General features: G+C 36.5%; 1 protein-coding gene across 1 annotated transcript in view; it reads left to right on the top strand.

Annotated features, from left to right (window-relative positions):
- Positions 1 to 16,699, top strand: part of LOC135076772 (uncharacterized) — a 109,425-nt gene extending 92,726 nt beyond the window's left edge. The window contains exons 7-8 of the mRNA XM_063971199.1: positions 7,730 to 7,931; positions 16,413 to 16,699. Coding sequence (XP_063827269.1) covers positions 7,730 to 7,931; positions 16,413 to 16,498 — 288 coding nt within the window. The 3' untranslated portion in view covers positions 16,499 to 16,699. The remainder of the gene's footprint in view (positions 1 to 7,729; positions 7,932 to 16,412) is intronic.
- Positions 16,700 to 18,092: the final 1,393 nt, after the last annotated feature.

Here is an 18,092-nt window from a genome sequence, read left to right as displayed (position 1 = left end):
CCCTTAATCTTTTAGAATCTTATCTGACAAACAGATTTCAAGCGACAATCTTAGACACATATGATGAAAATACTAAGACAATCAAGCAGGTGCAGTCTAATTTTGAAAAAATAATTCTAGGCGTACCGCAAGGCAGTGTATTGGGACCTCTCCTATTTCTGATATATATCAATGAGCTTCCCTTAATAGCCAGTCACCTGTGCGTCATGTATGCTGATGATGCCTCAATATTTATATCTAAGGAGGGATTGGATGATGGTGGTTTTGTTGATGAAATATACAATACGCTAAATAGGGTTATAAATTGGTTAGCATCTATAAATTTGAAAGTAAATTTAGGAAAGACCAAATTTGTTGAATTTAAGAACTACAAAAAAGAACCACTACAATTTAATGTTAATATAAATGGAACGAAAATTGAACAAGTTAGTGATACACGATTTTTGGGAGTCACTGTTGATACAAATTTAAATTGGAAAGCACATATCGAATCCATTAATAAAAGAATCTCTAGTAGTTGTTATGCTATCTCAATATTGACAAATATATCATCAAATGACGTTGCGAAAAACGCTTACTATGGATATGTGTACCCCCTCTTGACTTATGGCATAATTTTTTGGGGTAACTCTGTAAATGTTGAGTCCACTTTTATACTCCAAAAAAAATGTCTGCGTATTATGTATAATATAAATAAATATGTATCATTAAGAAATGTATTCAAAGACTATAAATTCTTAACTGTGACGTGTATATATATACTAGAAATATGTGTTTTTGTCAAAGACCATAAATATTTGTTTTGTAAAAAAAGTGATACTAAGCACAATCTACGTTCGCAACATAAATATAATATGTGTGTTGTAAAACCCTCTAGTTACATTTATGAAAAAAGTACATACGTAACTGGAATAAAAATATTCAATCGATTGCCAAATAATATAAAACAATTAGAGGGAATCAAATTTAAACGAACGCTCAAAGACTGGTTATTTGACAAATCTTTTTATAATTTAAATGAATATTTTAATGTAATGTAATGAATAATTTTATAATAACTGACATTGCAAAATAATAATCCAATTAATAATTAATTATGTTTTTGACAATTTATATTGTACGTCCGAAATGGATAAATTGTGTACTTTAGCATTATGTGCCTTTTATGTAACACCACTGTATCAACACAATTAACAATAAATGCTTATCTTATCTTATCTTATCTTATCTTAATATTATGCAAACAAACTCACTCTAAATCGCACTCCAGCAGCGTCTATTCATAATAGATGAGTTAGGTACTATTATTTTCTTTTGGTCATTAAGCTCCAAGTCTAATTTCGCATTCTAGCTGCAACACCTGTATCCCCGTAAATAATCATATTTGTTTCGTTCTCTTTCGTTAGCTGATTAATGTGTATTCTCTCAGTAGTTTATTGCCAGAAAACCAATTTCGGTTTGCATGAAAAATACGAAAAAGTTCCTGTTTTACTCGTATATTGTTAGATTGTGCTAGTTTAAGCAATGATTCAACATTCGCTCTTTTGTTTTTTTCCTATCGAGTTTCGCTTAGAAATGTGTGGGAAAATATCTAATTGCGAAAATGGGTCGTGATTGAATCCGTAGAAAGTGCACTTTTGAATAACAAGTCATTTGGTTCCCATAGAACAAACTTAATTTGCTTAGTTTGGAACTAGAGGGGCAGTGTGAAATTATGTTCAAAGATTTCTTCCTGTGAATTTACGCAAAGATGTAAATCCTTACAAAAATGTTCATCTATCCGTACAAGAGCCAAAATATCTAACAGATTCTTCATAAATATTGTCAAACTTAAGCGGCAGTTGGCGGGGCACATAGCTAGTAGCTGATGGCCGCTAGGGCTGAAAAGTTTTGAGTGGCAATAGTCAGACCTCGCTCGATGGACTGACGAACTAGTGAAAGTCACGAGAGACCTGGATGGGGGCAGTGCAGTGCAACGTTGTAGAAATTGGGATGTCCTTTGATTGACACGACAATGTGCCGACAGATTAAAATTCTAGTAGGTTAAAAATAAATAAATAGACAGACATATCGTGCCTTTTGACAACCAATTATATTGTTACAAAAATAGTTGTTCAAAGTTTAATTAAGACGCAAACCAACCTAAATAAAGAAAAGATTAAACCGTACTTTTCCATTACTAAAAGTTCTATCCCAAATTAATCTAGTAGAATGTTCACGGTTTTTCTGCCTCAAATATTAGCCCGGACTACTTAAGTCTGTAAATAATAATATTTTTATTTAATTTGGGTAAAACATTTTTAAGCAATAAACTTTTCGAGGCCAATATTTCCACTTGGACTTTTGTAAATAAAATTATGTACAAAACATTGTACGAGTAATAAAATAAAATCGCGTACGTCAAAAATATGAGTTGGTATTTTATTTCAGTAACAATGCGATTAAGTTTTGAAATTCCCTCACAAATATTGTTAACATTTCTATTTAAGCTGTCATGTTACTTGGAGGGGTTAACAGGGGTTTAAAAATAACTATACAGGCTATACAGGGTGTTAGGTAAATGGGTATATGAGCCGACACTAGCCCATGTTAACATGGGCATATAAATGGTATGGTGAAGTCAGAAATTTGATATCATCATTTTATTTTTTTAAATTTTCATATAAAATAAATTTTATAAAATCCGATTTGTATGAAAATTAAAATAATTAAAATGAAGATATCAATTTTCTGACTTCACCATATCATTTATATGCCCATGTTAACATGGGCTAGTGTCGGCTCATATACCCATTTACCTAACACCCTGTATACTATTAAGCCTATTTTCAACCAGAACTTAGAGAAAATAAAGACCAATTAACCCGAATTCGAAAACCGTTAACTACAGTCTAATAAATCCAAGTCTCTCATTGATTTATATTTTAAAATTCAATTTTATTAATCACTTAAATCTTCGCTTGAGTTTGAATTTGTACCTCGTTTTATGATACGGGCTTGAAACTCAATACCTATCATAGCAAAACGAAAATAGACCGGCCCTCAAAACAATGGTTTACGTAGGTGTTTTAAGAGCCATTTCTCGCCGTAACATTTCATTTAGTGCCACTTGCTCTATTTTACAACTATGTTTTCGTTCGCATATAATTTTATGTGGGATAAGCTACTAAGCGTGCGTTTATGGCAGTTTGAAACATAGCCAAGAAGAATTTCAATGGCTGCAAGATAAAAATAGGATATGTGGATGCTTAACCTAAATATGAAACAATGGATTACTGCTAAATATGTAGAGTGTATGGCACTATGTAGCTTTTAATGATGCATTATGTCGAGCTTATGGTACTGTAGATATACCAGTTGAAGCTATAGGAGTTAAATGACTTTAAGCTACACAACCAAACTAGTAGTTTTATTAAAAATTCAAACTGATCACCTAGTCTCACGCTAAGCAGAGCTTGTACTATGTCGACTAGAATCTTTAACACATTAAAGTAAAAGGCTGCTAGCTCTCTAACATTTGCTTGGATTTGATTCAAATCAAAGAAAACCATCAAAATTGGAATAAAAAATTATTTGATCATCTTCTTCTTATTCGTTTCGCTCTTGGTAGAGCGGTCGTGATGACGTTGAGGCCACAGTATATATAATCTACTGTGTTGAGGCGTTGTGATTGATTATCTTACTTACAACCTAACTTTTAAAAAGTTCATTTTGTTTATCTCTCTCATCTCATTGATCTCATTTCACACAAAGACCACTCCGATCTCAGCTCACGAAATATTCCTCAACAAATAACTTGACAAGTCCCACAAAATACGACGTGAAAGTTTGTTCTATCCGAACGATCGGAGTTTCATCGTTGGCCGTACAAAAAAGTACTAAAACCAAATTACACTCTAAAAGCGAAATTTCCTCAAAACCCGTTCCCGCCAACTTCGGGAATACATTTTTACGCGACCACAGTTTGCCCATAGGAACCTGTGAAACTCCGCGCTAAATTGCGCCGCCTTGTGTAGAGTCCTCAGCTAAATTCTTTTGGACATATCCTGTGAAAGACAAAAGCGTGGATGTAACTTTAATGCAATAAATAATGAATGGTTAGCCCGTTAATTGAAAGGCGACATAATAATTATTCCTAAGTCGGTCTTTGAATATACTAGAAAGATACAATATTTAAGTTGCTGGATGATTGATAACCACTAAGATTGGTGCGCTAACAGTCATCAAAAACGAATTATGATCAATAAGTTCAAAGAGCTGATAACTCGTGGATACTATTCCCCACCAAAAGCTCCCGACCGACCTTTCTTCTTCTTCTTGTCGTGTCGACAACAAACCTACACAGTGACAGCCCAAAACTCCGCTACAAGAGTGGCGTTGTCAGTAGCCTTCATTAATCTTCCCGTATGCACCTGAACAGATTGTCCTTACTATGGCCGACCTGCGTCCGAAGTTTATTTAAAGACTAAGATATATATTTAAAGGCAAGTCAGGGGAGCACATGTCCAGGTGGAAGACTGTCAGACATAGAAACAAAAGGGCAGGGAAGATCAGCTCCCTCTGTTGATCGATCGTCATGAAGGAATTTCAGCCTTTTATTTAACCTTTTAAAAAGCTCACTACAAATTGACCATTGTTCAAACATGAATTCACTCAGAATTTCATAACGCTTCTATGATTTTACCCACCCATCCCATACCCGTAGTTTAAAGGAAAATTTCGCTAACCCACTTTCATTGTGGGCAGCATATTGTCTATTAACTACGATAACCAGCGAAAAGCTTCCGAAATTGAAATTTCCTGCATTTTAAAAGCTAATGTGGTTTCTGAAGTCAACTCGGCGTTCCGATGAACTTTACGGACAGAGACGAGAATCTAAACAACTTTATTAACGTTCTATAACATAAAATGTGTTTACACGAAATATTTGCTTGTCCTTTTACGGGTCCACAAATTTGGAAACATACGGAATCTTGTTTTATGAAAAGCGTCTTAGGAAACGCGAGCCAAGCTGCAGATGGCATAGCATGGTTGAATGGGAAATTATTTCCCATTCAACTGCTTTCAGTGAGACTGAAACAGAATGCCTTTATATCTCTTAAAGTTGCAATAACATGGGACGCTTGTGTTGACCATTAGGCTCTCTATATTACTTTTATTATTTAGCTTTTGTACTTTGAATAAACTATGATGGCAATAAATTTTAAAAGCGAGAAATGAGTAGGTACGAAATAACTTAATGCAATTATTTTACGGTAATTTCTGTCAAAAAAGAGTCCGTGTGTTTCCAATGAAGCCAGCGGATAAAATTTTGGGGCAGAAATGTTTGTATTCTACTGTTGATATTTCTAATTTTCTCAAAGAGCGTGGGCGAATCCAAAGGTACAAATAGTATACTAAATGTACATACAGTAAGCTCAGTACATACGAGATCCTATAGGCTTTGTCAACCATTAGGGGAAACTATTGAATATTGATAGGTTACTCAATAGTTCTTTTTCTTCTTCTTTTCGTGTCGACAACAAACCTACACAGTGTCAGCCCAAAACTTCGCCACAAGAGTGGCGTTGTTAGTAGCACTCATCAAATCCTCCTGAGTGCAGTTGCTTGGGCACTCAGGGCATGACATCAGGTGCTTCATCGACTGGGGAACAAAACCGCACCTGCACTCCATGTTTAAGCCATCCAAGAATCCCCACCTGTCTAGTAGTTAACGGTAACATTATTTTGTGTCGATGTCAAATACCTCAATATTCGCTTTCAAATACTTGTAACGACTTAACGCTTTAAATTAACTGAAACTGAGAATATACGCAATTTTATGAAGAAAAAGCATTTCAATTCGCAACATATCAACACGCCTCTTCGAGTTACAAGCATCGCAGCAACACCACCTGACCAGATTGTTTATTGCGTTTGTGGCGATGCATGAACTCCACGCTACGCTATGGTGTAGTAGACTATCCAGAAAATGTATATAACTACACTTAGGCTAGGTTGCACCATCTTACTTTAACTTTGTCAAACGTCAACATTCTGCTAAACTCCATACACAATACTCCGGTTATCGTTTTAGTTACGGTCAAAGTTAGGTGGTGCAACTCAGCCTTAGAATATATCAATAACTACCAATACCGACGACGACACTCTTTTTACGGACGACAGCATATAAGACTAATTTTTTGTTGCAAAGTAAGTAAAAAAAGTATTTCTTGCATCTTGACGTAGGTACTGTCATCTTCCGTCCTGCCACGTGTGTCGCGGCGGTGCGGAGGACACGGCGCACCATACCCTTGCGGTATGTGCGGCGTGGGCTCCGCAGCGCAATACGCTTATCGCCTCGGTAGGCCGGGACCTTGTGCTGCCCAGTATAGTCAAAGCTATGCTGGACAGCAACGAGGCCTGGGTGGCAATGGCCTCCTTCTGTGAAGACGTGATGTCTCAGAAGGAAGCCACGGAGCGAGAGCGCGAGGATGATCCAAAGCGGAGGACAATATGATCGCCTCCAGTTTCCTCTCCTCGGTAATGGCCAGCGGGCCAGAGGCGTGGGGGCACCCCCGCCTGCATTGCACAGGCCACCACCACCGTCGGACTGGAACAGCTGTGTGCTTCCAGCTGCTCCTGTCGCCCCCCGTCCTAGGGTTGTGGTAGAGAAGGCTTTGTCCGGAAACCCACAGTTTCCTCCCACTTAAGGCGAGTGACGGAGCACCGGGGTCTTTTAGTGGGTATGCCTCGTCCTTCTGACTTGGTGAGCCCCACATAATCTACCCTGTCCCCGCAGGGTAGGTATGCGATTCAACGCATTTTTTCTCCTTAAAAAAAGGTACTGTAATCTTATCTGTACCATCACAATATTCATAATATCAACCCAGTTGACAGCTACGTTCATTGATCTTTCTCTAGAAACGTTTTTCCATCCAAAAACGGTTTCAATGAAAATCAAAGTAAAATAAAACGGGCAGATACCTACACAACCTGCTTCTTTAGTATTAACGAAGGTATTCCAGTAGACACTTCATAAATAATATTCAGGAATCAAACCTTCATTTAACAAAGCAAGACTCTCGGTATTGTTTCTGAGAACCGCCCACGTTTTCTTTGATTGCTACCTCCGTTGTTTAGTAAGGTATTTTCTTAGAAAAAATTGCTGGAATAACAAGCCTTCAACTACAGTTAACAACATGTAGCTACAATCATTACATGATGGTGCTTTGTAAAATGAAAACTTTAACAGTAATATGGATCGAAATTCTTGGATGTTTTGCATTTACTGTGTTAAATGGTCCACTTGGAAAAAAGGTAACCAAAACACCTAACCGAAACACAAAATAACATATAGGTACATACAATAGTTTCTTATCCATAAATCTTAAGATATTACATGTAATTTGATTGTAGATACATAAAATATTTTGCAAAAAGTTAAGAACTAAGTTTAAGAAGTGTTCGATTATACCTACGTTACGAAAAGTAATAATATTATACCAGTCTATAGTATCAGAGCAGCAAAAGCTAGCATTCAGTGCCCTGAGCATGAATAAATACCTATCGTTCTCGTTATGGCATGGTAACTATTTCTTTTGTATGAAAAACAAAACAGCGCCGTTACGGTTGTGAAATACGATTACTATACTATCACAAGAGCTATTTGTGCTCAGGGTACAGTTGATCTCGAACTTTCATGGTCTTATAATCAGCCTCATGATACTTATCCAGGTTTTTCCCACAGGTAACCCCAGGCATGTACCAGGTGCACCCAGCGTCCGAAGGGCTATTCAGGTCCGAACTGTACGTGCAAGTGCAGCTATGGCCAGCCCACTACGAGCGGGGCGCGCCCATACTCCGGTGCGAGGCCAAAGTCACGGACTTGTATAGAGACGACTCGGCCGTCGCGCTGTATTCGGCCAACAGCGATCCGAAGATTGAGAGAGGTTGGTATCGTTGTTTTCTATACATTTTCTTTCCACAAGCGTACAAGAAATTGAAGAATGAAATGAATGACGACGGATTGTAAAGCTTGCCACCAAAATAGGTGACGACCACGACCACTCTGCCAAGAGTGTAGCGACGACGAAGAGAAGAGTGTATCTCATATACATTTTTTAAATTAATTTAGACCCGTTAACCCCTGCTAAGTTAATATGATTGTACACGAGTAATTTTACCACAATAGTGAAGTTCGAAACAGCGTTCCTCGGATCTCGGGTCGGTCAGTCAGACACCTTTGACCTTTCACCGTTCGGCTTTCGTCGCTTTTAAAATATCGCCTTATAAATTAGTATTACAGACATCGGTAAACAAACTACATGATCACTTCCTACTACTACTAATAAATGGGTTGTCTCTAGATCCAATCTATGATAGAACGAGTGCTCATAACATAATTATTGTATTCGTGCTTAATATGTTGGGGCTGTGAATGCCTTTCAGACGCAGAGACTATCAAAGATACAGGCATAATTAGTCGCCTAGGTTGATGACGAAGAGATCTCGCTCCTGCTTAATAACTGGGGTCTACAACTTGACCAGTGAAGTTTTAAGTGGATAGTTAGCAAACTCTAACTTAGCCTAGATCATTAACATCAGTCATTACAAACTTTTTATTATATTCTTCTCAAACATAATTACCATTAAATTTTAATAGGTCGACATCAGAAATGCGACACTGATCATACAAAGTTTAAGGAATCTTCCGAGAATAGCACGAAAACAATGTACGTAATGAAATGTGACTATGACGAGCAATATTGCTATCCCTTTTTCCAGAGAAGCGTATTAGTATTTGGAGTTATGAAAGATTGGGCAGACATCTTCATTCATTCTTGTTAATAATGTTTTAAGTTTCTCGGCAAGCCACAACATGACTAAAAGCTAGAGAGAAAAAATAAATATAAGTTGTTATGTTGACATGGGTACAATGTGGCATCCGTCAACCACCACCCGTATAATTGTGGCAGCTTGCTTGAAGTGATTTATTTACATATGTGTATTCATATTTTGTGGTTATTTTTTGTATGTACACATACGAAATTACACTTACAATACGGAACGGAAAAGTTGGAATGGTACAATGTAAGCAATTATTCGTTAGAATAAACAGACATGAATGTATTAAGTATACATTATACCAGTAAATGTATACGAAATAATTACTGAATAGGCTTAGGATGGATATCCATTTCGTTTTATAGAGTTTTCACGCATTCAAATCGGATGCAATCACTCATACATACGAGTAATACCATTTCGGGCCATTATTTTTAATTCTGATCAAATGATCACTCTAAAAGCTTACTCATTCAAACTTTCATCTCCTATTTCTTCTTACAAGATTATTTTTCAAGAAAGCACTACAATTTATATTACAGTAGCTATACATAATTGCAATGTGTTAATTGTAAGTTTTTGCTTACACTCTGTAAGCAAAAGCTCTTGTTGGAGGTAAGCTACAAGCGCGGCCCGTAGTCGCTTTGTATTTCGCTCGCTGCACGCTGCGGGTTTCAATTTGTATGTTTGTATTTAAGACTGAAACGCAAACTATGAAGCGTTTTTGAAAGGAATGCGTTGTGATGATACAGTTTTGAATTTACGCAAATTCTTAGTTCATAATTTTTCAAATGATGTGTTTGTGCTTATAAATTGTAGTAAAGTATGTAAACGTTTAGTAGGTATTATTATGGGTAAAACGTAAGATGATACAATATCTATTACGGGCAAAACAGCTGACACATTATCGTATATAACAGTCACTGAGAAAAACATTATGACTAAGATTGAAAATCTCGACATAAATAAAGGTCCTGGACCTGACCTACTTCCTCCGCTATTTATTAGACTATGTGGTAAGGAGCTTAGCATCCCATTATGCATTATATTTAATAAGTCACTCAACTACGGTATCTTTCCCAAGCGATGGAAAACAGCTCACATAATACCCATCTTTAAAAGTGGTGATAAGACCCGTTGTGATAACTATAGACCAATTAGCATCTTATCTTGTTTTGCAAAATTATTCGAAACCTTGGTCTATGATCAGCTATATATGCATTTCAAGCCATACTTATCAAATAAACAACATGGCTTCGTTAAGGGTAGGTCTACTATCACCAATCTGCTAGAATACAAACACTATCTATGTAAGAGCTTTGCCACAGGCGGTCAGGTAGACTCTATCTATACGGATTTTTCGAAGGCCTTTGATAGTGTCAATCATGGATTGCTTTGTGAAAAACTTGCGCTTTACGGTATTCATGGTAATTTGTATCGCTGGATGACTTCCTACCTCAGTAACAGAAGCCAATTGGTCGCTTTAAGGGGATTCACCTCATTACCAACATTAGTCACTTCCGGGGTGCCACAAGGGTCTCACTTGGGGCCTCTTCTGTTCGTTGTTTTTATTAACGACCTTATCGAGCTTCTATCTTGCGAATGTTTGTTGTACGTAGATGATCTCAAGATATTTAAAACTATTTCTTCTGATGCCGACCGCATTAACTTACAAAAAGATCTGAGCACTATTTCGAACTGGTGTAAGAAGAACAACATGGATCTCAACATCAACAAATGTTTTATTATTACATTCACTAACAAGCGTTCCAGGATCGTTAATGATTACACGATTGACGGACAGGTCCTGTCGAGATTCTCTGTTGCCAGAGACCTTGGCGTTTATTTTGACGAAAAACTATCTTTTCGACCACACTATGAGCACATAACATCAAAAGCCAATCAACTCCTTGGTTTCGTCTTCAGATCCACTTAAGGTTTTAAAAAACCCCGGTCCATGCTTTATTTATTCTCCGCTATCGTCAGGAGTATCTTGGAGTACGGCAGCCCCGTTTGGTCTCCTCACTACAGGGTACATATTGACGAAATTGAGCGGGTACAGCGGAAATGTTTACGAATGCTTAACTATCGCCTGCGTCTGGGTCGTCCAGGTTTCGATTATGAAGCAAGTCTTCAAAAATTTGGCATTCAAAAACTTGAATTGCGTCGAAAATATTTTGACTTTGTCTATCTTTACAAAATAATTAATTCGGTTATAGACACCCCTTACTTGCTTTCTCAAATATCATTTAACATCAAACATAGTGCTCGAAGATCCAACAAAACTAACCTTTTTGCATTACAGATTTTTAAAAACAATACCTCCTTTTACAGTCCCTTAGTTAGAATGGCTCGTCAGTATAATGAATTGGCAAAGCATTACCCGGAGATCGATATTTTTGCTTCCAGAATCACACATTATATCAAATCACTGCAGGATGTCCTCTACGCCGCGCCTGACGGGCTCGGTGATGGCTTTGAGTCGGCTCGACGTCGTCGCTGAGTCTCGCCTGATTAACCTACCTACTTATTTGTTTGCTCGCGTCCGTACGTTACGTGCATGACTGCGGTGACGTTTGAACTGTACTGACCTACCCACCTTGCTTTTCTAATAACACATACTTCTGAATTACAATCTAGATCTAAGCAAAACAATTTTGTTAAAATATTTTTTTGAAAATTGTAATTTGTCATGTGTTTTATAAAATAAAATAAAATAAAAATATTAGTTTAGCTTGATCTACCGTCATCTTCACGACTATTTACAGTTAATAAAAGGTGCCAAAAAGTTAATGTTTTAGTGAAAATGAGTGATTGACTGTCATAGAGATATAAGATTTTAAAATTTCGCGTTCAATTTCAACTAAAATAGTACCCATGTCTTACCTACTATTTTAGTCATAGAGATGTTCTTTAAAAATAAAATTTTAGGATGTTTTCGTGTTGAACTTGTTACACACAGTGCACTAAAGCCTTTAATAGATAGTTATTCAATTAATATTTCAATCCTAGTTCAGTTGTTATATCACAGCAATTTCAACATTTTAACAGTTCCTATTTTTATTATAAAACATTCAAGAATGCAGCAATATAAAATGAAATTGAAATTATTCCGGAATAGCATATAAAAAGTTATCGCCCCGAGCTGCATCACAATAGTGACGTCACGCCATTTGTAGTTAATGACGTAGATTATGATAATTTTACAGCCGAGTGACGGCGAGCCGCTTCGGAGTAGAATCAATTTGAATCGGGAATAGTCGTTTAAGGCTAGTCTTTCCGAATGTTCTGATTTTGAAATAATTGATGATTGTATGGTTTTCATTAGAAAAGCTTCTCTCAAAAACTTCAGTAGCTTCGGCAGCTTTCTTGGCGCGCGGTGTCCATCGTGCTTTCAGGTTATTCACTCCAGTATTTATGAAACATTGGCACACCCTTTGTAACTTTGAAGAGTGATTTATAATCTACAATGATACAATTTTATTACTAAAAATGTTAATTTACGGGTTCGATTGTTTCAGCCATATGACGCACACTGCTGAACAATTACTGGTATTTCTGTTTAACTTCTAAAAAAAATTGACTCATTTTGTCATTGAGTCATTTTTTTTATTGTAATAAGCTAAATATTGCAAAAAAATTCTAAAAACGAAAATCACAGCCCAAATCGTGTCACCTCCGTCCGCCGACCTCAAGCCAATATCGCAAATAAATTTCGTTACAAGACATCTCGATCATATTCCGGCATTCCATTTACATTTCAGCCGCTTCCAACTAATAAGATTAGCACCAAAGAGGGCATTGAGGGCGATGAGTTATTGCTTCCCGCGTCATTTGCGAAGACAATTTCCTCCGAGGATAACAGAGGCGCTGTACGAGAGTAATAAATTTTGCTTCGGCGCTACAAACAACGGACAGTGAGCCACGTAACCGCGCATCCGTCTTGGTTTCCGCGAACTGTTAGGTACTTGGAAGTATTTTAAACTAAGAAGCTATAAGGAAATTGTAGAAAATTAATTAGAAGATTTTAAACTTTCGCGTTCCATTTCAACTAAAATAGGAAGACATGGGTCTGCTTGCAACCACGGCTGCAGCATAGCAGCCGAAACGTCAAGCCGTGAGTACCTACATAATGTAACTCATTAATAAAAGTCGCGTTAAGACCCGTGTCTCTATTTTAGAAAATTAATATGATATCACTACTTTGGAACGCAACTCAAAAGGAAAGTCAATCACTCGGTGATTTTGTCAACTGAAAAACAGTCACAGGTATTGTGCGAAGTATTATTATAATGCGAATTATTTGAAGCGATAATTGCCGACAGTGAACTAACCGACTCGAGATTCGAGTAACACTAGTTCGAACCTCGCCGCCGCTGGACTATTGTGGTAATCCCACTCATAACACAAGCATAATTATTTAGATTACATGAGGGGTTACCGGGACTGTGTGTATTTACACAACAACACGGCAACAACTAATATTCTCTGTATGAACTAATCGCAAAATGTAATTGTCAATCATTGTATCTCATTTTTTAGAAATAAATAAATAAATAATAAATAAAGTACGATAGTACTATCTATTAATTCAACAGTTTTATGTCTATCTCGCTCACTTGTGCTCATGTTGTGATTACTAACAAAATCAATTTCCTTCAAATAACGAAGCTCTGTTAAAGTTGATTTTCTCCATGCGTAAAATAGCAACGGGTACTGAAGACTACAAGGATTTTGTCGATAGAAAACTGTAACTGAAAATAGCTTTACTTTAGATTAAAATCGACAACTCGTCTTCAGAGAGATTAATTAATTTATTGATCACCTTAAATAGGTTGAGCATTCGCTTTTCTATTTTGTCGGCTTTATCCTAGTACTCTATCATAATAAATTATTTAACAAGTCAAATATAAATATCTCACTCCATTTAAGTCCCAAGTGATTTCATAGAATTACACGATCCCTAAAACCGTTTCAAATCGTAATTTGAAAGATCTTTTATCAGATAATATTTTTTTATTTCAAGTATCACCAGACCTGTTCATCTCCGCGAGTTTACATCGAAAACAAAACACGCACGATGGCCCACCTACAGGATACTATTCGACAAGGCCTCACATACGAGCGAACATTGACTCACACACGCGTATTCTTGTGTATGATGGAAGAAAATAAAGAAAATGGTGTACTAAATACTGTGCAGTATTTAACTGCCTAAATAATAATAAAAACACAGAATGTACTTTTTTAAGTTGCCTCAAGACACTGAGAGGTAAATAAGTAGTTAATATTATTCATGATAATTCATGCTAAATCATGTATTTCCTCCGCCATTTTCTGCAGTTTGGCACCTCACGTCACATCATTTTACCGAAATCAGCCCTATAGCTTCGGCGCAGTGCCGATCACTGACGTTTGTCAACAAAATGGTGCTTGACTCTTGAGACAGGCTAAATTACACCATATTGTTAATGACATTGAGCATACATTTTTTTAAATACCTTCGCGAAGTAAAACTTCTGTACGTAGTACTTATTATTATTCTGTGGTATCACACAAAATATTACATTTATTGCCAGCGGAATTTGAACCCACAACTTGTAAGCATTTGGTCCGGTACGCAATTCAGTCCAGACGCTCACTGAGCTAGCCTTTTGTAAATTAGGTAAGTATCTTATGTATTTTCCTCAATTAAAACTAAAGAGAACAAAACTAAATTGAATTGGTTGAGATTATACAGGGAATCGTTTTATCTCCAAGATAAAGAGCTATAGGTGTAATACATTTGCCGTATCTCGTCGGTGACTTAGATGGGGCCGCCAGATTGGCTCTTAATTATGCTGTATTTGCATAATTCTGATTCTGTTTGATGTTAGGTAGAGTTGTGAGTAAATACGTATTTATCGATACAATCGGTAGCGAATAAAGGAGACGATGAAAACGATAACGATTTTATGAATGAACCTTATTAATAAAAAGTTACACCTAGGATGAACTCTGGATTAAAATGACATTTCCATACTAAATGACAATTTGAGCCAGAGTTTAACTGCGGTGTCTTTTATTAAGAAGAGGGAAAGAGTCTGTTTATTTACTTATAAACTTACTCTATCCTTAAGGATTTGTCACACTAGACCGTTAGGTCAAAGTGAATGCAGCGCGCATAATGTACTCGTACGATTACTTTGACATGGCTTCAGACCGCATCTATTGTGGCAAACCTTTAAAGTAAACAAAAACTAAAACGATGTTGTTTATTGTTTAAATTATGCCAATTACATGAGAACACAGTAAAAAAAAACATACACGTTGTCGTACATAAAATAAATAACAATTAAAAGTAATATATAGGATGGCATAAAAATAAACATCATTATTGGTGTCTATTGCATAGTAGCCGATTTATAGTGTAAAATTAATTAACAAATTACAATTGAGACTGTTTTATTTATTTAGTTGTTACGTTAAACTTAAGATTATGTTTAAAACTTATTCCTGAAAAGCCAAACACAAAACCATTATAAGTTCTTTTATACGCGTTTTACACGAGGAATGGCGCCGTTTTGCGAGGAACATCACTCATCGTGATTCACAATGACCACGACCACTCTGACAAGAGTGTACCGACTGAGAAGAAGATACGCATTTTACGATAACGTTATTTCGATAACGATACTTCGTGACCGTGGTCCCATTTTGCCAGTTCATCGATAGATCGATTAATCCACGCACGCTTCCACCACTAATCCCGCGTTAATACAGCGTTAGGACGCCCTTGTGTGCGCTGAGCTTATAAAGCAAATTAAATTACAAAGGCTTTCAAAAGCAATGAAGAAATGTTAACTGGAAGGAGAGCTTTCATTAATAGTTGCTAATTTCAAGTAACGCGGGAATTAAAGATAGGAAGAAAATATCTTGTAAAGGAGGTTAATTACAATTTTTGTGTTATACCTACTTACTAATTTTCTTTTTAGTCGGTTCTTTTAATGTTTGATAAATCTTATACTATATAAACTACACGCCCAAAAATACCAAAAAGTAAATTTTCATGATCCGTAATATTAATTTCTCTCAGAAAAAGGTTTCAGTCTTGTTGGTCGCGAAAAACGTATTTACATGCTAAATTAACGACAGTGTATTTGGCAGATACCAGTTGTCTAGGTACATAGAGTTATCGATTATAATATTAGCTATTAAGTGTAATTTTTATTATGGTCTTGTACCATACAGCGATGGTACGGGACCCTTCGTGTGCGAATCGAACTCACACTTACTTAGCCGGTTTCTTAGATCAAAATCATGTTATAACCACGATAGCCGAACGGTGAAGGGGTCGGAGTGGCCGACTCGAGATTCGAGGAACGCGGGTTCGAATCCCACCGCCGCTGGACTATTGTGGTGAGCCCACTCGTAACACAAGCTTATTTAGCTTAACACGAGGGGCTAATTGGACTATTAGTAATTTGGGCAATACAAATTGCTAATAATAATTTTAAAAAAATGTTACACCGTTCTTTAAGTGTCCCATATAACCAATACATATTTTGTTAGTTTTTGAGTGTCTAATTTGTGCTTTTCTTTCACAGTAACCTCCCCCGGGGCCGCGTCTCACCTCCATTTGTGCCAATTCCTGCTCACCGCCACAGTCCTAGTATGGGCCAACAACACCTAATTGTAACATAATGAGTTGTAATACTTGTAACATACGCGTTCTTGTAACATAGTTAAGCTAACTTTATAAATAGATAGATGTATTTGGCGCAATCGTGAATTTAAATATAGTTAACTGTACCTAAACGAGCTGATGATTATACCAAAGATTGTAAAGACTAAGAATATTGTTGATTTAATACAAATATATATGTCGAAGGAATTTATTGTTTTATTACAGTGTAGTGACCTTTTTTCACCGTTAAAATATCCTAGAAATACTTGTGATTTTTAATGTTTCAAAGATCGTCTCTACATAACCCCTGAAATATTCACTTGAAAAACTATAAATTTGTCTACACAAAGTAGAAATTTAATGAGAACTTCTATAAGGTAAGTGAAGTATCGGCAACCCAGCGGTATGATGAGTGACCACTAGGAAAGTTATGTGTGTGTTATGTTATGTATAATATTGTTATATGATTTCGAGCCTCAACTGAGAGAGTCAGTCCCTATTCAATTGATTTTAATTGTCTTACATGGAAAATTGAGAAATTGTAAGTATATTCTCGCAACATAAAAAGGATTGGTATTTTATTTCACATGGAGTACTTTTTCAGCAACTTCAAAAGTTAAAATATACGAGTATGTCCTCCTTCCTTCATAGCTAGTAAAATACCTACTATACTTCATTTACCTAGTAAAATAGCTTCTGAAAAAATTACCTGTTACAGGACAGTCATACAGAAACTCACACCGGGCTTCAAATAATAGGTTTTTCGTCCGGTATCTGAAACAAACAAGAAAAACAATGAGCACTGCTTGTAGAGAGCAATGAGCACTCACTGAAAAGTGCAATCAGCCCAAATTGAAATACGGCGAGCAACAGAATTAGAGTCTATGTGCTCGGAGCCGACCGCATGCGAGTGGCAGCTCGCATTGATCTGGAAGTAATTCCACAAATAGCCAAATAGTGCGCAATCCGTTCATTAGTACAAGCTATTCTAACAGCAAATACGCAAACTGGACCGCAAATAAAAAGGATCGTTTAGAAAATCTAGTTCAGCTAAATTCATAACAGCTATTTGATCATGAAAACCTGAAACACAAACATACTCCTAAAACATAAAGTTGGAATCGTTTAAAAAGTCTTCCTAACAAAGCATTCTACTAATATCAAAATGTTGCCACACTTTGTCAAAAGCTCCACGATTTTCGTATTCAAACCGCCGCGTAAACATTTCATATCTTAACCGCAAATAATGGTGCATGTCAACATTTTTCGCAAATGAGAAGTGTCAGAGCCGAGTCACAACTGGCGGTAAAATAAAAGGAGGAAATGTAATTAAAAAGTTCATGCGGTGTTGCCGCTTTTGAAATGAGTCTGCATCGAGTTTTGACGACTGGTTTAAGGGGCGGACTAAACTACGGCTAGTCTAACGCTGCTACTGTATTTTTGGGACTTTTGTCTCAGTTGATATGCCAAAATCTCGCCGTAAGAGGAATGGAAACGTAAAAATATAGACAAAGAGTAGTTCTGTTTTTTTTTGTTTTTTTTTTTTTTTTCAGAAAGGTAAACGGACAAATACAGCTTCTGTGTTTCCATTTTCATTCGA

Source organism: Ostrinia nubilalis, chromosome 12 (assembly GCF_963855985.1).
Source record: "Ostrinia nubilalis chromosome 12, ilOstNubi1.1, whole genome shotgun sequence".
Taxonomy (NCBI): Eukaryota; Metazoa; Arthropoda; class Insecta; order Lepidoptera; family Crambidae; genus Ostrinia; species Ostrinia nubilalis.
This window is presented reverse-complemented; position numbering and strand designations above follow the sequence as displayed.